This window comes from Physeter macrocephalus, chromosome 2 (genome assembly GCF_002837175.3).
Source record: "Physeter macrocephalus isolate SW-GA chromosome 2, ASM283717v5, whole genome shotgun sequence".
Taxonomy (NCBI): Eukaryota; Metazoa; Chordata; class Mammalia; order Artiodactyla; family Physeteridae; genus Physeter; species Physeter macrocephalus.
The window spans coordinates 42,616,008-42,642,465 of record NC_041215.1 but is presented as its reverse complement, the minus strand read 5'-3'; the positions used below and the strand labels follow the sequence as shown (position 1 = coordinate 42,642,465).

The following is a 26,458-nucleotide window of genomic DNA, read 5'->3' as shown; positions in this document are numbered from 1 at the left end:
ACTCTGTATACATAACACTATATTCTACTTTACTACAAATACTGTGATCACTTTCTATGTTATTAGAGATTCTTGGAAAAAAAAAAACTTTCCATTATAGAGACATATCATGATTTATTTAACCATTCTTTAATGTTTGATATTTAGGTTGTTTAACTTTTTTTTCCTATTATAAATTTGCTGCAGTGAATACCTCTGAACAGAAATCGTGTCCTAAGTTTCTTACCACTTTCTTAGGGCAGATTTCTTAGAAGAGGAGAATTAATGGGTCAAAAGTCAAATTTTACGAACAAAAATCCTATCTCTAAAGCTGGAAACAAATTATTACCCGGGAATCAGAAAGTTGTTCTCCCATCTGAAACGCATTTCAAGAACAAATTCCTGCCAGAGATGTGCCACTCCTTTCAGTCCTCCATGGTAGAAATTGATCATACAAAGACACAAAGCCAATTTGTATGTTAAACTATCAGATGGTGCAGATTTGAACTGATTGTAGAGATTCTAAATTTAACAAAACAGAAATAAAGCAAAACTTGTTAACAACATATTTACATGTATAATCAGAAACTGTGTAGATAGAGATTTTAATACTGAAATTAATCTATCCTACCAAACCGGCTTTTATCAAATGTCTAATACATTATTGCCTAAGTTGTTCTTAGGTAGCTCTATGTTTTCAAGATGTCTATAAGTATCAAAAAGTGAAGCTATAGTTTAGTGAGCCTAAATTTATAGCTTTCAATTTCTTCTGTGGTATCTTTAAGATATAATCCAAATTTCATGTGTTGTTATAAAAATCTTTTAATTACAAATGAGTATACACTTGTCAAAATCAAAAACATAAAATCAGAACTGTATAAACTGAAAATGTAAAGCCGGCTTTTCCTCCTCAGTTCATGAAATCACTTCCCCAAAATAACTACTGTTAACAATTTGATATATCTGCACACCTGTCATTTAAACTCTCATTTCTCAATTTATCAAAGACTTGAAAGAGGAAAACATGAAAATTTTACTTCATTTTACATGTTACTTCATTAAAGAATTTTCCACTCTGTCCAGTTTTGAAATACAAAGAAGAATCTGCTGCAAAACGTAAATTTTATGATTTATGAAAAGTGTAAAATGAAGGCAATCCTATAACCATGCACAATATATATGTTATTTTTTTCACTGTTTCCAGCAAAGTTCTTCTACCCAAAATATGTATCTATGCCAATGTTCTATAGTAGGGCATTGTCTGAATGAAGGCCATGATATCATCTTCACTCAAGTTTTACTAAGGTGATTTTTAAAATAAAACGATCAGGGCTTCCCTGATGGCGCAGTGGTTGAGAGTCCGCCTGCCGATGCACTGGACAGGGGTTCCTGCCCTGGTCTGGGAAGATCCCACATGCCGCGGAGCGGCTAGGCCCGTGAGCCATGGCCACTGAGCCTGCGCGTCCGGAGCCTGCGCTCCGCAACGGGAGAGGCCACAACAGTGAGAGGCCCGCAAACTGCAATAAATAAATAAATAAATAAAATAAAATAAAAAGATCCTTATTTTAAAACAGAGAAAGCTTTATAGTGAGTGCTAGAAAGTTTTCATGTTTTCCTCATCCAAGTCTTTGATAAACTGAGAAAAGGAAACTTAAATGACAGGTGTAGAGCTATAAAACTGTTTACAGTAGTCATTGTTGTGAACTAGATTTCATGACTGTTGCTAGAAATATAGCAAAACCCCTAGAAATTCAATGCATTTAAAATATTTTAGGGCTCCCCTGGTGGTGCAGTGGTTAAGAATCCGCCTGCCAATACAGGGGACACAGGTTCAAGCCCTGGTCCGGGAAGATCCCATGTGCTGCAGAGCAACTAAGCCCATGAGCCACAGCTACTGAGCTGACCCTGCACTCTATAGAACCTGTGAGCCACAACTACGGAGCCCACGTGCCACAACTACGGAGCCCACGTGCCACAACTACTGAAACCCACTCACCTAGAGCCCGTGCTCTGCAACAAGACAAGCCATCCCAATGAGAAGCCCGCGCACTGCAACAAAAAGTAGTCCCCGCTCGCCACAACTAGAGAAAGGCCGCACGCAGCAACAAAGACCCAATGCAGCCAAAAATAAATAAATAAAAAATTTTTTTAAAAAAATTTTTAATAAAAAAATATTTTAATATTAATTAGCTTACATATTCTTCACTCTCTAATGGAGGATTACTATTGTCTGTTGAAGAAGTCCCATCTAACGGTTTCTCAGAAGCAGCATCAGGGAATAAGAACTTAGGAGGGAGGAAGAAAGAAAATAATCACATCTTCAACGAAATTTCTCATTTTGTTGACTTTTGTAACTCATATAAACACTGACTTTTTAATGGTTTTGTTTTTAAAATGATGAGAATGCTCTTACTGTACTGCCCAGTTAGTTCTACAATATCTCAAACATTTTCTATTTTTCTTCAAAAATACATTGTTTCAGTGACTAGTCAATTTTAAAATCAGATTTTTCTTGAATGTAACCACCTGGTTCTGTGAATTGTTTAGTTTACAGAATGCAAAACCAGAATCTCTTCACTATGATTTCAGGCTCATCCAATGTCATTGAATTTTTTTAATGTTATTATTAAAAAGAAAAAACTATAAAAGAAAATTTTAAAACACCCAAACATTCATGAGGCTCTGTAGAGAAGAATCATCCATGGGTTTTTATATATGAAATGCAAAAAGTATGATATTAAAGACCCGTAATTTTATCTTACAAGATACCCATAGAAAGTGGGAAGCAGACTAAACCTGTAATGACCAGTATATCTTTTCCACATGATTTCTGTTAACATGTGTGAGGAAGTGTGTGTGTGTGTGTGTGTGTGTGTGTGTGTGTGTGTGTGTGTGTGTCTGTGTGTGTGTGTCTGTGTGTGAGAGAGGGTGTGGAGAAGTGGTGAAAAGCTATACAACTGGAATAGAAGAATCATCCATGGGTTTTTATATATGAAATGCAAAAAGTATGATATTAAAGACCCGTAATTTTATCTTACAAGATACCCATAGAAAGTGGGAAGCAGACTAAACCTGTAATGACCAGTATATCTTTTCCACATGATTTCTGTTAACATGTGTGAGGAAGTGTGTGTGTGTGTGTGTGTGTGTGTGTGTGTCTGTGTGTGTGTGTGTGTGTCTGTGTGTGTGTGTCTGTGTGTGAGAGAGGGTGTGGAGAAGTGGTGAAAAGCTATACAACTGGAATAAAATCTCTAAGGATACATTCTCAAGAAGGGGCCTTCTCTACAGAAATTTACTTTCAATCCTTTTATCACTATTCTTCCCAAGTGTTTTGTGGTGCTGCTGACTTGTAATTCCTTTTATTATGCATACTTTGCCACATATTACAGAACATGCTGAACAGACTTTTTTAAATGAGAGGAACTACCAAGGGCCAACCTCTACTACTAAGCACATTTACAAACAGTATCCCATTCTCCTACCACTATGTGAGCTACGTATCAGTGCCCACATCTTACAAATATACAAACTAAAAATGTGGCTAAAAGTCTTGCTCAGGTAAACAGCAGGGATAAGATTAACATCAAGTTTTCAAGTCCTATATTCTTTTCATTGCACTACTCTTGAAGGTTTTTCCCAAGAACGTCTTAGTGCACAAACTGCCAGAAGTACGATTATAACTACAATTATAGTAAGGGTAGCTATCATCTAGCAAAGGCCTATTTTATGCCAGTGTAACAGAAGGTCCTTTAGTACTCACAACAATCTCACAGGTTTTCATTACACTCATTTCAGATGAAGAAACTGAAGTTAAATTGCTTTTTCAAAGTCATACCATAAGTCAGGATTAAACCCTGTGTGTGGCTCCTAGGCCAGGCCTGTTCCACCACCCTATACCTAGGAGACACCCTAGCCCCTTCTAGTACTCACTATAAAGTTTTCTCTGGACTGTTGTGAAAGAAAGTTTTCGAGAATACCATTCTGATCATGTCAACCTTCTGCTTAAAATGGCATTAAACTGTTAAGATGAAGTCCAGTGCTTCAACATGGCAGGTTACCTGCTACTCTCCTCATCCCCGACCATGCTCTGGGAAGTACCCTGCCATATACCAAACTGTCCAACATGCTCTCTCAGGCTTCTGCTATTCCTCTGCTTCTAAACCTTCTTCCCTTTAACACTTAACTCAAGTGTCCCTCTTTATGAAGCTCTCCCTGATCCCCACTGCTCAGACAGACACAGATGCACCCTCTGCCATGTTCTCACAGCCCCTTTGCCAGAATTCTCACATGTAACATGGTCCTGTAACTACTATTTACTTTCCTTCTTCCCACTACACTAGTGGGAACTCAATGTGGAGACGATGTTTTACTCATTTTATATTCCCAATCCAGTGCCTGCCACATAGATGGGATTGAACAGATAATGAATAAATGAGTGTGCATATAGACATATAAAAACATTACATTTAGTTTACCAAGAGAATTGTATTGAGGACATCATTATTCAGTGGTGATTCTTCTACACCTCTCTGTTTTCGTATTTTCTTCTTTGCAGTGTGTACCATATTTGAAACTGATAATTTATGAATTGGAACCGGTGCAGGCTCTGTCAACTTTGACAAAGCATGAGTTATATCAGCAACTTCTATAAAAAGAATAGAAATGAATACATATTATATCACCAACCTTGGCAGGTTAAAGTGATGAATAAACTGATGACTGTACAGAATATTTTAGTCACTCTTTTCATTAGTGACTTTTTACTAATACACATGCTCAGCTTTATATGGATGCATGACTGACAAAGGTGTAACATAATTTCTGCCCAGGGAACTTCAAAAATAAACCTCTAAAACCCTGCTTTTTCAAAATATCTTATGTTTTTGGTGGAAAGAACTTACTAATCACACAATGTTTTAAGCTCAGGGTACATACAGCATGGAGAAAATGGTAGCTGCCTAGTTCATCAAAACTTGCTTCCCCAACATAACTCAAATTAGAAAAATAGATGAAAAGTTGCTGGAACATTTAAAAATAACTTTTAAAAAAAGAAAAAGGTGTCACCTCTTCCTTCTTCCTCAAATGTGGATCGTCCAAGAATCTCATCAGTTGACTCCTTTCGACGGCAAATTTTAAAGAACTCAGTGACAAAATCACCTACATAGAAAAAAATGTTTCTCATTTTTGAAATGTAACTGAAAGAAATCAGTCCTATAAATAAAAGTACATGTCTTTTCACAAAAGCTATTAGCTAAGATATGCTAGAAAAAGAACCATTCAGTTTTTCTACCCAATCCAAAAAGTAATCCTATTTCAAAGGTAGCCTTGCTTTCTCTCCATAGCCCAGGATATTAAAACAGTTTTTCCTTAGAATTACTTCTAGAATGAAAGGAAAAAATAATTGAACCTAATATATTAAGCAGTTACTATTTGCCTGAATAAGACAAATAGTATCTATTCTCATTAAGTTGTACAAGTAACAAGAATATTACTATATATATATATATAGTGGTCTTCTTTCCCTAGCTGCCACCCTACTAGAATTCTGAATCCATTAGAAAAATAAAAATATATTCTAAAGATATGTTTCTACAGGATTAAAAAATCATGTAGGATGAAGTTATTTCAGCTTCAACCACATGTTAATGATATGCTTTGTGTCATTATAAGAAAGGGGGAAAAGGTTTGATATATTCTAAAGAGCTTCTATGAAATATGTTTGCACAAAGAAATTAAAGCTTAACAAGAACCATCAGTACTAAAATTATTAGACAATACAATATACTAATTACATCCAAGTTTCAGAATTCACCAACTAGTTCTGAATAAACCTGGAACATTTTCTGGAGTTCTTCAGACAAGTAGGAAAATCCTATAATCTAGTCATATAAACATAAAGTTAAAGAGACAGGGTGAGATTAAGGGACAGAAATTAAAATGAGAATACTTTTAATTCTAAGGCCCTCTGTAATTATCACAAAAGTCAGCGGCTGAGGAATAAGGAACTAGGAAAAAACTTAGTGACTAAATTTAATAATTTAGTAAATCAATGATTAAACAAGAGAAGCAATTCATTAAATACTCATTATAGACAGGCACTGCGTTAAATGTGATACGCATACACACACATCCATGATCTTATTTGATCCTCTAACACTCTGAAGTATGTACTACTGTTACCTCTATCTTACTGACACTGGAAGAGATTGTGAAACTTGCTCAAACTGGTGGATGTAGAATTTCAAACAAGGTCTATCCAACTCAAACTCTTGATATAAACCCTCTATCTCCTTATACCCCAAGGCAAATTCACTGATGGCAGGAATTTTACCTTATCTTTGTATTCACTATTATATAGTTAGCACAGATGGCAGTGCTAATAAGCATTTAATGAACAGCACATGACGAATGATAAAGAGCCCAAGAAAAAAATGCTTTAGAGAAATGCCCTAATATTGTCATCAATAACTCCTCGGTTGAACGGTAATTTATCAGGTTAAATGAAATAAAGGTGGCATGAACACAGAAATGAAGAAAATAATTTTCATATGTACTAAATATAAGAGAAAAAGACTGGAAAGAGTAGAGGGGTTCAGAAGATTTCATGAAAGAGATATTATCTACAAAAATGGGAAGAGAAAGATAATTGTAGACATGGGATATAATAATAGGATCTGAATACCAATGGATAGCTTTTAAAGTATTTCTATTTTTGTTATTCCACTGACTTCTTCAGATATCCCTATGATGTGTACAAGATTATTAACACCTCTTTTCCTCTACCAGAAAAAAGATTTGCAGATACAATACAGAGCCCTATAGAAGGGCTCTAAGAAGATTATCAAATTCAGTGTGGACTGCAAAAGACAAAAAGGGGTTCCACTCACTACAATGGAAGATGCATAGTATGCCACAGGAGGGAAAAAAGGAGTGACATAAAAGCATCAGGAGGATAAAACTCAGGTCATGGGAAAATATAGAGAATTTTGAGGTACAGACTGGTTAAAAGCAAATGACAAGAAAGCAAGTCTGCTGGTACTATTCAAGAGTAACTAGAAGGATTCACTGCTGTTGACAAAGATTTATTTTTAATGGAGTTAACCAAGGAGGTCACAATGTAAAAAAATAAAAATAAAAAATACTTTTCGAATAGGTGAAATAAAGTATAAAGATCAGTGTTCCTGATCTGGAGGATAGACAGATTTGTGTTATTTCAGGAAAGGAACATAAATATCTTACCTAGCAAACACTGAGGATTATCAGCTTTTCGAACTCTAACAGACCAATGGGGAGCCTGAATAGGATCCAAATCACTAAAATGCAAAACAATAAACACAAGATCCTATTTATGGCAATCTGCAAGACTCATACATTTACCAAAATGCAGTCTAATAAAAACATTATATAGAAGGACAAGCAATCCATTTTGCCTCCGTTAAACTTACTGTTATTCATATGCAGACCATTTAGATAAGTTTAAAAAAAATAAAACATTAAGACATCAAAGTTCTTAGACAAAAAAAAGCACAAAAGGAAAAACCAAAATCAAAACAAACTAATCAAAAAACATAAAAATGATCCTGACAGGCAACATACAATGATAATCTAATGAGAATTACATTTTAGGAATAAAGAAAACGAAACGAGAAACAAGCAAGAATCCATAATAATTTTAATCTGCTTTTTGTTACACTATTTATTAATAAAAAAAACTATAAAAATTTCCACAAGATCAAAAGTGCCCCATTTTCTCAGTTAAACAGATTATGGTGCATTCATTTAATGGAAAACTATGCAGCAATTTAAAAACTGACAACACAGATCTACATTTATTAAATGAATAAATTTATTAAATGAATGAAGCAAATTAATATATAAATTTATACCTTAAAAAGATATACCCCCAAAATGCTAACTGGTTATTTTTTAAGTAATGGAATGTAGGTAGTCTTTACTTTCTTCTTTTAATTTACTCATCTAAATCATCTGATTTTTAAAGTTCACGTTACTTTTACCATCAGAAAATACAACACATTTATTTTATTATTGTAAAAAAAGTCTTCTATTTCTCACTGTTCTGCATCAAGCATGAGACTGTACTAAAATTACGTTCCTCCTTCTCCATGTTCTTCCAGGATAGCGCTCACTGTAATTTTCAATTTTTTCCTGTGCAATTTTCTATTGCACAGGAGTATATGACATGGATGTTCTGTTATTTGACATTTAATGATCAAATATTATTCCCACATATTTTGATAACCATCATCTCTTCAAAGCCCTTTATCAAATGCTTCTTACCAGCTAAGAAAAGTTCAACAGAATTATGCACTGAATCCCAAACTGCTTAAAAACACCTTTGCTAAAACCAAGTAAGATTCAGATTGCTCATTTTCCCGGAACTAAGGACCCTATCTCCAAAGCCCACAGCTTAAAACACATCTATAATACAGATCAATCAGTCTAAAAAGTGATCTTTAAAAAGAGAAAAACAACAACCAACTGTATCAGAAACTGACACAAAGAAAAATTGCTAACCACTTGGCAGTTAATTTATTCTACTGAAGTTTGTGAACCTCAATGTACTACTCTTAACATACTTACGAATAAACATCATTATCCACAATGATACCTTCAGTCAGATGAGGCCATGTAGTTGCTAAGTGGAGTTCACTAAAATAAACAAAACGTAAAATATATCCATAAGCTTTAATACTGTATATATACATCCTGACTCAACAATTCTACTTCTAGAATTGTATCTTCAGTAAATAACCAGAGATGTACATATAAATATGTTAAAAGTGGTCATTATTTATAATACAAAAAAACTGTAAACACCTGGTTTAGCAAACGGTAGCACATTCATATAAAGTTAATGTCTGCAAGAAAAAACTATGCTATACATACATAATAGCCAAAAAGTATAAGTAAACCAAATGTCTAACAGATGATGAATGGATAAATAAAATGTGGTAGTATTACATACAATGGCATATTATACAGTCACAAAAAGCAATGATGTACTGATTCATGCTAAATGTGGATGAACCTCTAAAACATGCTAAGTGAAAGAAGCCAGACACAAAAGGTCATATATGGTATAACCCAATCTATATGAAATGTCCAGAATAGTCAAATCCATAGAGGCAAAAAGTAGATTAGTATTTGCCTAGAGCTAGAGGGCCTAGGAAGCCTAGGAGGGGATGACAGTTAAGAAGTGAGGGGTTTCTTTTGGGGGTAATGAAAGTGTTCCAGAATTAGATACTGATGATGGCTGCACAACTCTGTAAACACTAAAAAACACTAAATTGTATACTTTAAAATTGTGAATTTTATGGTACATAAATTATATCTCAATTTTGAAAACACCATGATACAGATCAGGGATTGGCATACTTTTTCTACAAAGGACCAGAGAGTAAGTATTTGGGGCTTTTTATGAGCCATGTAGTTTGTTATATTCTTGTTTTTTTTTCTTTTAAAACCCTTAAAAAATGTAAAAACCATTTTTAGCTCATTACCTATACAAAAACAGGCTATTGGCCAGATATGGTCCACCAGTCATAGTTTGCTGACCTCTTATTATAGATGAATATTAAATTTCAGAAAGTTTCCATGTGAAATTATAAAATCAAAAACAAGCCACACGTCTTCAGAAAACAGCAGTAGTACCCCGGGGGAATGTGAGGAGACAAGTGAAAGATCCAAAAAGAAGAAAAAGCAAAAGCCCCAGGAGGTTCCTCAGGAGAATGGAATGGAAGACCTATCTGTCTCCTCCAAATCCAAAAAAAAGAAATCTTTTTCCAAGGAGGAGCTGGTTAGTAGTGATCTTGAAGAGACAGCTGGCAGTGGAAGTCTTACCAAGAGGAAGAAATCTTTCCCCAAAGAGGAACCAGATAGTGACCCTGAAGAGTCAGGAAACAAGAGGGTCCCCAAGAAAAAGAGGAAATTCTCTTCCAAGGAGGAGCCTCTCAGCAGTGGACCTGACGAGGCTGCTGCCAGCAACAGCAGCAGCTCCAAGAAAAAGAAAAAGCTCTGAACGCTATCCCAGGAAAATTAGAATGGACATTTCCCTAGTAGGACATAACTTACAGAGATATTTCCCAACCCATCCCCTATAGCCCAATAAAATAAAAACAAAACAAAAACAAAACAAAAAAAACAAGCCACAAAAAATGTACAAGATGACATACATTTATAAAATGTACAAAAATTCTGTGCAGAAAAGAGTTATCATAGCAGGCCTGATACTTAGAAAGGCCTACTTGCAAGGTTGGCCCCTGGCTTGACATCTGGAAACTTGAATTTCAGGAGGATTCCTACCATTCCCTGATAAGAATGGCTCACTCTGCCTAAATTACCTGTGCAAACAATACAGTTTATGCAAACACCTGGTTTCCTTCTGGTACATGCTAGGCAGAGGGTGCCTACATGACCAGTCTCTGATTAAAAACCCCAAATGCTGAGCCTCTAATGAGCTTCCCTGGCAGACAGCCTTTCATACATGTCACAGTTCATTGCTGGGAGGATTAAGCGTGTCCTGTGTGACTACACTGGGAGAGGAAGCTTGTCCTTGGTTTGCTCTGGACCTCACCCTATGTGCCTTTTCCCTTTGCCATTTTTTGCATTGTATCCTTTTGCTGTAATAAATCATAGGCATAAGCACAACTATGGCTGCGTCCTGTGAGTCTTCCTAGCAGCAAATCAACCTAAGGGGGGTGTTGGGGGCCCTTGTTGCATATATATATATACATAAACATGTACACATATATACCTACTTCATGCATATGAAAAATACTGGAAGCACATATAACGAGCTGTTGTCAGTGATCACCTATGAGTAGGCGGGTTATGAATTTACTGATTTTTTTTTTTCCTGTCTAGATTCTGAACCCACTTCTTATGTTTGGAGAGTACAGAAGCCAAAAGGGCCCATTATTTCACTTCTCTGATATTTGGTGATGCTCGACTAACTAGCAACTCGTGTCTGAGACACTGAATCTACAAGTACAGTTAGGGATTCACTGTGAGAGCAGGGCCAGCACTACACAACAATGCAGTGTAACCTTGGTTATGAACCGGACAACTAGGCACCCTTGGCTCAAGCCTATTTTCTGAGCCCAGTTCTACAATGGTCCCAATTAAACTTTTGAGTTTGAGTTACCAAATACTTTTCCAATAAACTGATTTTTTTGCTTGAATTAGAGTTGACGAGTACCATTTGCAACTAAACAATCTGACTACTAAACATAAGATTTTTGCCGTTTTAAACGTTATCTAAATTTTTTCCACTGAACGTGAATTTATTATTTTAAATAAGACTAATTTTTAATGTAAAAAAAATGACCACAAACAGTATGTGATATCAGAGGACATGAATGGTTAGAGGTTTAAAACTATACACTCCTGAATATTTTTAGGCATGAACCGCAGATTCAGCTCCTAAGCTTTTATGACTATGGCCTCTCCTCTCCCTCTAACTACAGAACAATTTCTTTGACAAGGAGAGAAGACACCAGAAAAAGCCTCTTCATTTCCTTTTCCACTACCAAAGATGCTTTTTCAAAAGCATAGTGCCCACAACATTTGCTAATCACTGTTTGATTTAAATGGTCTGCCAATGTGCACCATCTTACCCTCAACTTATTTCTGTGTTCTTCTTCAATCACTTGTTCCTTTGCTGACTGACTCCACATCATGATATAAATTTGGAAGAAGTATTTAATCATTAAACCTTCAGATTTCTACCAGGTCAATTTATTTCTCTCCCCCTAAAATTTTCCCTAAGTGAAATTCAAATAAATGAACCAGCTGGAGGGCCACAAATATATCTGTAATCCACCCTACACCCTGTCTCCCTTGCTCACTACATTCTAGCCATGATAGCCACCTTCTATTTTCTTCAGTAAACTCGCCAAGCTCTTTCCTGCATCAAGGCACTCTGCACAGGCTCTTCCTTCCACCTGGAATGGTCATTCTCTCACTCTTTGCCTGGCTAAATCCTCCCCTAATTGAGACTCAGAATAAATCTCACTTCCTTTGAGAAGACTTTACTGATGGCATATCAATCTAAACTAGTTCCTCATTTTACTGTCATTACATCCTGTACTTTTCCTTCAAATTATCCCACAATTTGTAATTGTATGTTTATTTAGGTGATTAGTTCATCTATTTCCTTTAAGTAGACTGTAAATGCCAAGAAGGCAGAAACTGTCTGTTTCATTTACTCCGGTATCTTCCTTACTTAGTATAGTGCCTGGCACATATAATAAATATCAATTTTAAAAGATACTCACTTTATTGTCTCCCTTAAGTGATTTTTAAGTTAAAAGTATTATTATTTCTACCTTTAAGTGAGAGTATTAAAGATATATGTATACATGTGAATATATTTTTTAAATAACCAAAGAGTTTAAAGAATGAGACAGTTTCTATATCTGCACTGTTTATATTTTCCAAATATTTTGCTATCAGTGATTAAATTTTTCTACCCCTCCATTCTCGTGTGAAACTGCTTTTTTTTTTAAGTTCAGTAGTTCTTCTAGAAAAGCAACTGGGTAACCTATAAGGTCACCCTTGTGTCTCTTACTTATGTCTTAATTTGTGTATTTTGAAAAAGTGGACAGGAAAAATGAAAACAACTGTTAATTCTGGGTCATGGACATATGAAAATTTGTTATATAAAATATTGTCTGTGCTTTTCAATATTTAAAATATTTCCCCCAAAGTATACCAAGAACCACTTCTATAAAGAATAATCAATAAATTATATTATGTACATTTTATGTATTACTTTAAACCCTCTTTTACTTCTTAAGTTACAGAGAAACAAAGATGGACAGATTGTTACATGTAGGTCTCTATTTCCAGTACTACATTCATTCCAGGAGGCTGCAGTATTATAAAACACAGTAAAATCAACAACAATATAATTTAAAAAGTAAAGTCCCATAATTAAAATGATATAATGAAATTCGCACCTAATAGGATCTTCACAGGCACCAAATGGTAACTTGCCAAATTCCAGGCCTCCCACTTCTCCTCCTACAAGGGCATCTATATCTAAACAAGAAAGAAAATTTTTTTCCATCAGTTAGCCAAAAATGGAGAAATAAGAATTTAAATCTAGGTAGGTCAGCCCTTTGAGAAATTAAAGTTTTAATAGTGTCTACATTAAGATACATATAGCAAGTTAGAGAACAGTCAGATATTAAAGACTTCCCCAGAGAATGTTACAGTAAAAGGACACATTTAATTCCTATTTGTAAAGTGCTGTTTTCAAGCTATGCATTCTAAATTTTACTCTTCTGAAACAGTCCTTAAATATTACTAAAGAGAATATTATTCCTGTAAATTTCTTTTCATTTTCTCAGAATGTGACTAATAGCATCTAAAAGAAAGATTAAGATTATCTGAGTATTAAAAAATTTAATCATCCACCTACATTCATCAGTTTTGCTGTCAATAATTTCTGAATAGCCCAAATTAGTCATCATTAATAAAACCTTATATCAGCTGACAGTACACAGAAATATCTGAAGTTCAGAAAAGAATTTCCATTCCATTATGAATGGTATCTGAGATTAGAGGAAAATTTCGAGGGTATATCACCCCTTAGCTCCATCCCTCTTGAAGAAGTAATAAACACTTCTAAATGACTTCAAAAAGATTTCTCTATGAAATAATAGATGGTTGTTTTTAATTATTCACACTACACTAAGAATTTCTAAAATTAAAGTCTACTGTTGAGTTATGAACACTCCTAGATTTGCTAAAATTATGTCTGACAATTATCTATAGCCTAAATTATTAAAATTAGTTATTAAATATGGTTCAATTACTTGATTCAGTAAATTTTCTCAAGTCAATTCATTCCATTTTTCCAACTAAAGAATGCTTACAATAAAGATCACAATGACTAGCTTTACTATAAGATGTGAATTAAGAGCATCAAAATTTATAATAAGCACTTTTTTTTTTTTTTTGGCCACGCTGCACTGCATGCAGGATCTTAGTTCTCTGACCAGGGATTGAACCCATGCCCCCCCTGCAGTGGAAGCACAGAGTCTTAACCACTGGACCGCCAGGGAAGTCCTAAGCACATTTTTTAAACCAGTAAGCTAAAAATTATTAATAGACTATAACTGTACAAAACTTTTAGTCAAATTAAAAGTTGAAAAGCTACACTGTAGAATGAAAGGATGATGGGACTTGGAGTTTGACCAGGATTTAAATGTGAACTTTATCACTTGGTGACCATGTGGCCTTGGGCCAGGTACTTTTGTTCTCTAAGAAAGATAATAATACTTGTCTCATAGGTAAATGGGAATTACCTGAAACAGTATATAAAATGCCAGGCACAGTGTCTGGCCCATATTACATGTTCAGTCCCTTCCCTTTAAAAGAGAAAATACTAAAAATTTATATGCCTTTCAATCCACTGAGAAAGAAGGTTAATATTTTGATGTCTATTTTAAAAAACTAGCAATAGAACATTAACAAAGGCGTACTGTTGTCTGGAAACTAAAATTACCAAAACAAACATTTGAGTCTTCTAATATAAATCTCAGCTTAGCTTTTATTTCCCTCTGTTGTAGTTTAGATCGAGTTCTTTTACTGCACATTAGTTTCAAATTATTCAGTGGTATATAAAATAAAACAGTAGTAGTATATATAACCACCAAAAGCTAAATGTACTACATTAATTTTAGTATCATCCCAAGATAATCAATTTACTATTTTCAATCTCATAAACAAACCAACCATTTTGGAACAAAAATAAACAGTAAAGAATATTATTTTATTGTAATTTATTTCTCTTTGAGGAAGGTAGAATGGAAAATGTTTTCAGGCTAGTAAAATCCTTGTAATTATTTTATAAGTTTATATTAAATTTCTTATTAGATAGACTTGGGTATAATTGCACTTTTTGTGAGAGAAACATCCAGGAACCTAAACCTCACTTAATTAAGCTAAATGTCCACCAGACTGAGCTTTTCTAGAACTTAGATAATGTCTGTTCATATCTGTGTGCTGGCAGATCCGGCCTATTATAGGCTAATAAATAATGACTGTTAATGAATCAGTATATCAATGGTTAACTAGGTAAAATGATTTTAATCACATTTTTATAAAAATGCAAGTTAAAGTAAAAGATAATGTCTGTTCATATCTGTGTGCTGGCAGATCCGGCCTATTATAGGCTAATAAATAATGACTGTTAATGAATCAGTATATCAATGGTTAACTAGGTAAAATGATTTTAATCACATTTTTATAAAAATGCAAGTTAAAGTAAAATATTCTACAGCTCTTCCCAGCATAAGTGTATATGTATATACACATCTTTTTCTCTTTTCTGCTTTCCTTATTTAGCCCTCTTCTTCAAACTCTACTTTCTATAAGGTTCTGTGCGTGTCTGTTCTCAGCCTATGAGGGTGGCTTCTCTTATTATATTCTGAAAGCAGACATTTTACTCATTACGTACTAATTTGCAGCACACGATGTTCCACAGCAAGGGAATGCTTTATAAATAATATTAGCTTTCAAAAACAGATTGTCAGGTATAGAATAATTCTGTCTCTAGAACAACCTACACAGTTTTTTTAAGAGAAAAAAATGATAAAGGCAATGAAATCAGCAATATTACATTTTAAATGAGTTACAAATATTTCAAACACTTGAAACACATTGTTAAATAGTTTTAATTTCTGAATATATTTTCTCTCCATTTATATTCAGTAAGTTAAATATAGTTCTAAATTATCTCACCTGGAGGCTGCTGAGGCCAAAAATACTGCTGCCAATCCTGCAGTACATAGGTAAACCGTATAGCAATACTAACTGGAGGCAATGGAGTTAAAGTACATCCCTAGGAAATAAATGCAAAGACAATACCACGTGACTGCTAGTACCCTTGTAAATACCAGAACCAATTTCAAACTATTGGAATGGATAGATTACTACCTTCATGAAATGTGGATTTTCAGATTACAGTGTTAGATATGGCATGCAATTCTGGCCATGAAAAATGTATGATATTCTAGCCATTAAAAAGGAAAACAAAGTCACCAAGTTATTAGAGCCAAAGGTGCAGAATTTAGGAAATCATTTTCATAGGAGAAATTCTCACAGCTAAAAAGCTCAAGAGATGAATTAATGCCAGAGAGCAAATTACATTAAAATAAAGCTGTTTAAACTACTACCAGGAAAAGAGATATTAAATTTTATTATGTAAAGTGCTCTTTCAAAATATCTTATACAATTTTAATTATACAAACATAATTTCTTACTATTCTCTTCGGGCATGTTGAATGTGGAAAAAAATGTGACTCATTTTTTAAATAAGGTAAAACTATTATATAAAGTGTAACACTAGGTTTGAGAAGATGATGTCTTTTCTTTCTTTTAAATGAAAATAAACTCAAATTAAAGCCAGTCTTAAATATTTTAACCAGAATTTTAGACTGTGACAAACGGCCACTCATGTAGTTTATATTAATAAATCAGAAAATTTAGATCTATCTTTACATTCATTAAAAATCATAAAAATTAGGGGCTTCCCTGGTGGCGCAGTGGTTGAGAATCTGCCTGCCAATGCAGAGGACACGGGTTCGAGCCCTGGTCTGGGAGGATCCCACATGCTGCGGAGCAACTAGGCCCGTGAGCCACAACTACTGAGCCTGCGCATCTGGAGCCTGTGCTCCGCAATAAGAGAGGCCGCGATAGTGAGAGGCCCGCGCACCGCGATGAAGAGTGGCCCCCGCTCGCCGCAACTAGAGAAAGCCCTCGCACAGAAACGAAGACCCAACACAGCCATAAATAATAAAATAAATAAATAAATAAATAAAATGTATTAAAAAAATTATAAAAATTAATAATATCATCCAAATATCCCACAATCTCAGCTTCCCTTAATAATGGTTAACCTGGGACTTCCCTGGTGGCGCAGTGGTTAAGAATCTGCCTGCCAATGCGGGGGACATGGGTTCGAGCCCTGGCCCGGGAAGATCCCACATGCTGCGGAGCGGCTAAGCCCCTGCGCCACAACTGATGAGCAGCCCCCGCTCTCCACAACTAGGGGGGGCCTGAACACAGCAGCAAAGACCCAATGCAGCCAAAAATAAATAAATAAAAATAAATTTATTTTTAAAAAACTAGTTAACCTATATTAATGTGGAATAGGACCTAAATATGCATAGGAATGACCTAGTAAGCTTGTGAAAATGTGGATTGAATAGTATTCTGCATATCTACCCAGTTTCCAGGTGCTGCTGATACTGCTGGTCAGGAGGAATAAAGAGACATTTAGCTCAGCAGCAGCATCTATAAATGTCATTAGTAACTTTAACTGAATACAAACTCAATCTCAAGTCACAAAATAAGGTAGCTGCCAAAAAAAAAAAAAGCTAATTCAGTTTTGGGCTGCTGTGTCCTAGACAAGCAAGGTAAGATTCTGGCTGGTCAGGAATAATTATTTTTTACTCAGGTCTAGACATCAAATGAGCATTCACCTGTAACTGGGTGTAAATGATCTAGAAACCATAACAAGGTCACTTTGACACATAACCTCCGCTCCAGTCACATAGCAATGTAGACAAATACAGAAAGAGATGACCAAAAAGAAATGCCTAGGACCAAACATGACATAAATATCTTTGTGGGCCCTAGAAAAAGTACAGAAAATCCAAAGTGTTAAATGGGGCTGAAGGCATATGCTTGCTGAGTTCCACATGCAGACGAAGGCAGTGAGAGCCAGGATTACAGACTGCATTAAATGGAACCAAAAGTACTTGCCCAGAATGAGGGTACTGTAAGACTCTCTGCTTAAGGCAGACCCTGGGGCAGGGCACTCCTGCTTCGTGCAGTGGCTTTGTTGGAAGGTATGGGGCTGGGGAAAGTTGTGTGAGCGGGGGACAAACCCACTCTCATGACCCAAGCAAGCAATGCAATGAGTCCAAGACTCAATGTGCAATACCCCAATAGCAATACGGAGCAAAAGGCTCCAAACACCATTTTAAGACCAGCGTCTGAAATATTCTGCAGGTAAGGAGCAACCACAAAATTACAAAACCACTAGAGAGGATGGGAGAGAAAGTTAAAAACTGTAAATAAAGCCTTCATTCAAAATGAGCCTGCAAACAAAATTTCCCCAGAACATGAAGAAATGTAGTTCTAAAAAAGACAAATATCCAAAACAACAATCAGAATATAAAACTATGAAATATAAAAAATCTGATAAAATGAAGAATGTCTAAACTGAAAAAGGAAAGACTAGGGTATGAGAGAGTTTTCAAATTCTTAAGAGGATTATATGGCAAAAGAGGATTTAAACTTAAATTTTATGTGATTCCAAGGACAACCACCCTCTGCTGCCACCCTGCCAATGAAGCCTTTTCTAATAATTAGATCCATGTGAAAATGAAATAAACTGCCAGTGGAGGGTGAGTGAGTGCCTTGGAACACTTCCAGTAGATTTAAAGAGTAATATTTATAAAGATAGCTTTATAAAGAAAGTATAAGAGAGCCACATATTGGGTAGCTTTAACTATGTAAAACCACTAAAGTACCCAAACCAGGTCTCAATTATCTTAAGTTCAACTCTATCAAATCAACTTTGAGAAATGTTTCATATTTAGACAAGTGAGGTTTGTGAAAGTTCTGACAGATGATGTGACAAACTGATTAGGAACACTTTTTTTAAAAAAGTACAATTAGTAAATAAATAGTCATAATGAAAGTCAGGCTCCACAGATCAAGGTGGTCCCCAGTTTCAGTAAAGAGAAGTTGAGTCACATAGAAGAGTGACATAAAAGATCCATGAAAATAACGTTCACTAATGTGTTTTTTTTTTTTGCGGTACTGGGGCCTCTCACTGTTATGGCCTCTCCCGTTGCGGAGCACAGGCTCCGGACGCGCAGGCTCAGCTGCCATGGCTCACGGGCCCAGCCGCTCCGCGACATGTGGGATCTTCCCGGAATGGGGCACAAACCCGTGTCCCCTGCATCGGCAGGCGGACTCTCAACCACTGCACCACCAGGGAAGCCCTCACTAATGTTTTTTAAGAAGAGGAATAAAGCATTAATATTTGCATCTGACTAGAATTTGATCTAAAATAATTAAATATAATTGAAGACTTCTGGTGAAAACAAAGTAAAACTAATGGGGTAGAAATAACGCATACTTGCCTTTTTCAAAAATTTCTCAAAGCAACACGTGTAGAATTAAGCAGCACTTAAAGCATTTCAAAGTCCAGAAAGGTTTTGAAAAAAAGTTACATACAGACATGGAGCTTTCTAAAAGATATGCTTCTATGCTTTTTTAAATAGAGATAATCACAAGAAACAGCTAACAATAGTTATTTTGAGGAAAGGGACTAAGGGTATAAAGAAGTTTTTACTTGAATTTCTTAACCCAGTATATGCAGACTTTTTTTTAAATGTCAAACGGATTTATCTGGATGGTGATAATCCTACCACCCTGCTATTTATGGCCTCAAAATTGAAAACATATTATGAAATTAAATTCTAATCCTAAATATCTTTCTACAAACAATGTATGTTAAAAAAAGACATTTCAACGTTTTTTCTCACATTTTTTTCCTTTTCAAAATTTGCAAACCTTCAGAAAGGTTGCAAAGCTAGCATAATGAGTATCGGTAGGACTTTGACCAAGCTCACCAATTAACATTTTGATACACGCACATACTATCATATATTTACATAAATAATTTTTTTGGCTGAACCTCTGAAAGTAAGTTGTAGGCATCATGGCAATTCACCCCTAAATACTTCAGCATGTAATTCCTATGAACAAGGGTTATCACACTCAAGAAGTTTAATATTGATACTATTTTCTAACATACAGTCCATATTAAAATTGCCCCAACTGTCCCAATTGTGTCCTCTATGGCTATTTTGTTTTGATCAAGGATCATGCATGTTATGTCACTTTAGTCTCCTTTAGGCTAAACAGCTCCCAGCCTTTGTTTTGCCTATCATAATACTGACATTTTTAGAGTCTGGGCTTTTACTTTGTAAAATATGGCTCATTTTGGAAATATGTGATTGTTTCCTCATGTTTTATGTTAAACATTTTTAGCAGGAATGCAACACAGATGATATATCGTATTCAACGTACCATACCAGGAGATATCTAATATCAGTTTGTTAATCAAGTTTGATCACTTTTAGTGAAAAGGATGTCAACTTAATCACTTAAGGGGACTATTTCTCTAAGTGGAGAATCCCTTCCACCACTTACTTACCTTGTTTTGCTCTCTCTTCTAAAGGTATTCACAAATAGCTCCTCAATCTAGACCCTAATTCTTCCCCCAGAGTAGCACAGGCAAATCCTCCACATCTCTGTGATAGTGTTTTTAAAGAACACCAAAGATATACTGAGCACATCCAATTCAGCCCTGCTGCTCTCAGTCATAGAATATAAGCCTGATTAATCTTAAACATCAAATTAAATAGACCCTTGGGGGAAAAAAAGCAATTCAGAACCCAAAGAGTTCACATCTCAGTTACTCATAGTCAGAGCCCTGAACAAGCAACTATGCTGAAGCCCACTCACGTCGTGAGGTTGGCAACATTATTATTAGAGGAAAAGGAGTATAAAGAGTTAACGTAGGAGATAAATGTTAACAAACTGAACAAACAAAATCAGTTAGAGCATTAGTACACTAAAAATCTAACTGGACACTTTGTTTAAACATACACAGTAATTTGTATGTAGTCAACTACATCTTTCTTCTAAGTAATTACATTTCAACATTAGAAATATTTCTATGTAATCAATAAAATTACCAAATTACTGCTTTTATAAGACTGAAAATATCAATGCAAACTCACAATCTTTGATTTGAAGATATCCAGCAGACCTGATAAATGAGTGTACTGATTTGGCACTTTTCGGAGATGAACCATTTCAAAATCAGTTCGGACACCAGGACCCTGACATTCTCCGACATACGTTCTTCGCCATTTGTGATGAATTTGCACGAAGAGTGGCACCTGGCTATAGGGCATAATTAAAAAGGAATAGACTGTAAGTTCACTAAACACTAAATAACTCCTAAATCTCAAGTTTTTCCACTATTACGTTACTCTAATCTCAACTATTTAAAAGCACTAAACAAGGAATACTCCACAGACTTATATTTAAAACAAAGACACTCTTAGTTCCTTTTCTCCTTACACTAATAAACTGAAGAAATTATCACTTAGTGGCACTTTGTAGTCAGAAAACTATTTTAAAATGGCTGAAAGTCATAAAAAAGCAGAATAAAAATTTTCTTGAATAAAAGTGATCCTATCATATGAGGCTTTCCAAGACCATAATAAAACTTGATTCACAGGTATTAAGCAATATAAATTAAACCCACACTAGTGGTGAATTATTTTGTACTTTATCATTTGAGGACATAGTTATCCTCCTTATTCAAAGATTTCCATAACTGCAAATTAGCCTACTCACTAAAATCTATTTGTAATCTCAAAATCAATACTCGTAGCACTTTCAAAGCATTTGAAGACGTGTGCAGAGAGAAACAAAACATTTGAGTTACCTGAATGCATGTTCCTGGCTGAGGCTGAACAAGGGGATGCTCTGTCATCAAGTTTTAAAATTAGATTTTGCACCAAAATTTAAATAAACTAAACATTTGGAAGCAAAATACAAAAATAGTACAATTTATTCTCCATTTTAAATATTCATGTAATATTTCAGTAACTTTCCCTTTAGAAATGCTTTCCCTAAAGGTTTTGTTGAGTTTGTCCTTATATACCTTATTCCAATATAATAATGTACAAGCACTAATCTTAATAATCAAAAACTTAACAGTAATCATTTTCCCTCATAAATTATAATTTAGAATAGTTCTTAAACTCATGTCAAGATTTTTCGAAATGTCCACCTACCAGCCAGTGTTTCCCAAAGCAACAGACACAGAACTCAGAAGAAGATTGCACTTAGATTCACTGAGAACAGCATCATTATTTGCAGCAGGGGCGATCACCACAAACTCTCGGAGTCCATACCTTAAAAAAAAAAAAAAAAAAGAATAACTGCCATTAAACAGGGGAAAATGTCAGAATACAAAAATTTATTATTTGAGAAACATGAAAAAATTTCCCTGAAGGAAAGTTAGGCTTGAACTACAGGTCTTTCTTTCTTTCTTAAATGGCAATTGAATCTATAACCTGGATTTCCTTCATTTGGTGAAAAATTTCCATCATTCATCTACTATTTTCTCTCTATTCTTTACAAATTAGGAGCAGTTTACTGAAATCGCAGAGAAAAAACACTAAATAACAGGTTTGTCTTAAAAGTTAGCTTTCAAAAATAAAAGATGAAAGCCAGCACTGACATCTTGCGTTAATTAACTGGTAACATTAAGTCCACTAATGTGGAAAGATAAAGTTTAATAGATTCCCTAAATGTCAGGAAAAGAATTATCAGCCATGATGTACTTGTGCTGAGAACACGGTTTACTCTAGTATCCTAATTAAGGAATTCTTATATTATTTTACTCAATAACATATTAGATAGGAATCACAAAATTATCAGAAAATGGCTTACTCTTGCTACAGTATCCTACAGTAATGAAAACTTCTCATTTAGTTGACAAGTCCTTTAAAAACCACAAATTTGTAGCCAAAATTTACAAAAATGTTAAGGTCAAACTGGTGATCTTGCCTCCTGAAAATTCCTACCCTATTCACACCCCACTGTATTTTTATTTAATAATATTTTTAAAATAAATTTATAAAAGGCATTACTCATTTGCCTACTTTAACTCTATATAAACAGTTATGAATGCTTATTTTTACGAACATTCTCAAGAAATCCCCCAAAACAGCAATAAAAAAAAAGGATTTAGAACATTTTAAAGTCCAACCCATAATCTGTTTACTGTTTAGATGACAAAAATTTATTTCATCTTCTCACCTCACCTCCACCCTCCTACCCATGAAATCAAAATTAGTTATGTAGAAACAGCATCAAGTACTGGAAAGAACCCAGAGCTGTGATTTTTAAGCTCTAAAGGTCTTTAAATACAGTTTTCTTCTTTCTTTTCTTAATGTCCTTGGAAGAAAGGAAACAAAACAATATTTTGCCTTGGTATCCCCAGGCACTAGAGTGAAACCACTGCCAACAGTTTCTTGGTCATTCTTCCAGAACTATTCCATCCATACATTTACTCAACCTATCCTCAAAAAAGATTGCATTATAAATACTTTTTGTACCTTCTTTTCAAAGGTTCATCTCCCCTACTGATCAGTACTTTGTTTCCATTACCTGGAATGTTTCCCCTACACTCAATTGCCATCACAGAATAGCAATGGATTCTTTTTTTGAAGATTTATCTCAAATACCATCTCATTACCCCTGTTAAATATGCTCTCTTCTTTGATTTCGAATGTGTTTTTTTTATTATCATTATCTTTAAGAGATCAATATATACACGTGGTTGACAGGTACAAGAAAAGATGCTCAACATCACTAATCATCAGGGAAATGTAAATCAAAACCACAATGACAAATCGCCTTATACCTTTTAGAGTGGCTATCATCAAAAAGAAAAGAAAAACAAGGGTTTCCCTGGTGGCACAGTGGTTAAGAATCCGCCTGCCAATGCAGGGGACATGGGTTCGAGCCCTGGTCCGGGAAGATCCCACATGTTGCGGAGCAACTAAGCCCGTGCGCCACAACTACTGAGCCTGAGCTCTAGGGCCCACGAGCCACGATTACTGAGCCCGCGTGCCACAACTACTGAAGCCCACGTGCCTAGAGCCCATGTTCTGCAACAAGAGAAACCACTGCAATGAGAAGCCTGTGCACCACAACGAAGAGTAGCCCTCACTCGCTGCAACTAGAGAAAGCCTGCATGAGGCAACGAAGACCCAATGCAGCCAAAAATAAATAAATAAAATTTTTAAAAAAGAAAAACAAGTACTGGCAAGGATATTAAAAAAAAGGGGAACCCTGGTGGGAAAGTAAATTGGTGCAGCCAGCAGGAAAAACAGTATGGAGGTGCCTCCAAAAAATTTTTAAACAGAGCTACCATATGATCCAGCAATTCTATTTCTGGGTGTTTATCCAAAGAAAACAAAAACTAATTCAAAAAGATATATGCACCCTCATGTTCAATGCAGCATTATTTACAATAGCCAAGATATGGAAACAACTTAAGTATCCATTGATGGATGAATGGATAAAGAAAATGTGGTATACATATACAATGGAATATTATTCTGTCATAGAAAAGGATGAAATCTTACCATTTGCAACAACATGGATGGACTTGAGGACATTATGCTAACTGAAACAAGTCAGACAGAGAAAGACAAAATAACATATGACCTCACTTACATATGGAATCAAAAACAAACAAACCAGAAAACAAACGAAAAACCCAAGAAAAACACCTAGGTCATAGATACAGACAACAGATTGGTGGCTACCAGAGGTGGTGTGTGGGAGGTGTTCAAAATGGGTGAAAGGATCAAAAGGTACAAATTTCCAGTTATAAATTAAGTCATGGCAATGTAATGTACAGCATGGTGACTATAGCTAATAATACTGTATTGCATATTTGCAAGTTGCTAAGAGAATAAATCTTAAAGGTTCTCATCACAAGAAAAAAAAAATTATAACTGTGTATGCTAACAGACAATAACAGGACTTACTATGGTGATCGTTTCACAATATATACAAATATCAAATCATTATGTTGTACACCTGAAACTAATATAATATTATATATCAGTTATACCTTAGGGAAAAAAAAGGTTGTTTTTATGCACACTGGCTTTGTCAAGAAACCTGATTACACTTGCTAAGCCTCCTAGTGGCAGTAACGAGGAATTAATTTTTTTAAAAAGAGCAATATAAATCATTGATTTACTTTCCCTACTAGAACTACTTGAGCCTGAGACCATGCCTTCATCAAGTAAACAAACATTAGGTGGGAGCTTTAAAAAATGAGCAAAATCAACAACAAATCATTAAAAAATGGACAAAGGATTTCAATAGACATTACTCTGAAGAAGATATACAAATTGCAAATAAGCACATGAAAAGATGTAGCCAACATTAATAATTATTAGCGAAATGTAAATCAAAACCACAAGATACTACTTCACATCTATTAGAATGGCTATTATTAAAAAAGCAAAACAGGGCTTCCCTGGTGGTGCAGTGGTTGAGAGTCCGCCTGCCAACGCAGGGGACACAGGTTCATGCCCCGGTCCGGGAAGATCCCACATGCCGCGGAGCGGCTAGGCCCGTGAGCCATGGCCGCTGAGCCTGCACGTCTGGAGCCTGTGGTCCGCAACGGGAGAGGCCACAACAGTGAGAGGCCTGCGTACCACAAAAAAAAAAAAAAAAAAAAAAAAAAAAGCAAAACGAAACAGAAAACAAGTATTGACATGGATATGGAAAAATTAAAATGCTTGAGCATGACTGGTGGAAATGCTAAATGATACAGCTGCTATGGAAAAGAACACAGTGGTTCTTCAAAAATTTAAAACACAGGATGACCAGCAATTCCACATCTGGGCCAATACCCAAAAGAATTAAAAGCATGGACTCAAAACAGATATTTGAACACCCATGTTCACAGCAGCATTATCCACAATAGTCAAAAGGTGGAAACAAACCAACTGTCAATTAACAGATGAATGGATAAACAAAATGTGGGACATACATACAATGAAATATTATTCAGCCTTAAAAAGGAAAGACATTCTACATACTACATACTACAACATAGATGAAATTTGAAGACACTATGTTAAGTGAAATAAGCCAGTCACAAAAGGATAAATATTTTATGATTCTACTTATATGAGGTACATAGAGTAGTCAAACTCATAGAGGCAGAAAGTAGAATGGTACTTAGCAGGGGCTAGGGTAGGAAGGAATGGGGAGTTATTGTTTAATGAATACAAAGTTTCAATATGGGAAAATGAAAAAGTTCCGAAGATGGACAGTGGTGACGGCTGCACAAAAATTTGAAAGTACTTAACGCCACTGAACGGTACACTTAAAAATGGTTAAAACGGTAAATTTTGTTGTGTGTCACCACAATAAAAAATTAAGAATAAATAAGCGAAACTAATATATATTTCCAATAATAAGAAATATAAATGGCTAATAATTCTATTAAAAGATTTTCAACCTCAACAGTGACTAGGTAAATGAAACAAGATAGGGGCTTCCCTGGTGGCACAGTGGCTGAGAGTCTGCCTGCCAATGCAGGGGACATGGGTTCGAGCCCTGGTCTGGGAGGATCCCACATGCCGTGGAGCAACTGGGCCTGTGAGCCACAACTACTGAGCCTGCGCGTCTGGAGGCTGTGCTCCGCAACAAGAGAGGCCGCGACAGTGAGAGGCCTGTGCACCACAATGAAGAGTGGCCCCCGCTCGCCGCAACTAGAGAAAGCCCTCGCACAGAAACGAAGACCCAACAC

At 35.4% G+C, this 26,458-nt stretch overlaps 2 protein-coding genes across 6 annotated transcripts in view; one reads left to right on the top strand and one right to left on the bottom strand.

Moving 5' to 3' along the window:
- Window positions 1-26,458, bottom strand: part of RAB3GAP1 (RAB3 GTPase activating protein catalytic subunit 1) — a 126,498-nt gene that overhangs the window by 36,287 nt on the left and 63,753 nt on the right. For 2 of the 3 annotated variants that reach the window (XM_024122184.3, XM_028477389.2), the window contains exons 6-15: window positions 21,903-22,022; window positions 20,835-21,000; window positions 15,751-15,850; window positions 12,960-13,041; window positions 8,581-8,649; window positions 7,219-7,292; window positions 5,044-5,136; window positions 4,455-4,624; window positions 2,175-2,264; window positions 329-501 (exon numbers count right to left, since the gene is read on the bottom strand). In XM_024122184.3, the coding sequence (XP_023977952.1) occupies window positions 329-501; window positions 2,175-2,264; window positions 4,455-4,624; window positions 5,044-5,136; window positions 7,219-7,292; window positions 8,581-8,649; window positions 12,960-13,041; window positions 15,751-15,850; window positions 20,835-21,000; window positions 21,903-22,022 (1,137 nt within the window). The remainder of the gene's footprint in view (window positions 1-328; window positions 502-2,174; window positions 2,265-4,454; window positions 4,625-5,043; window positions 5,137-7,218; window positions 7,293-8,580; window positions 8,650-12,959; window positions 13,042-15,750; window positions 15,851-20,834; window positions 21,001-21,902; window positions 22,023-26,458) is intronic. The other variant, XM_024122185.3, reaches the window with a different exon arrangement.
- ZRANB3 (zinc finger RANBP2-type containing 3) overlaps window positions 1-26,458 on the top strand; it is a 374,344-nt gene that overhangs the window by 340,453 nt on the left and 7,433 nt on the right. The window lies entirely within an intron of this gene.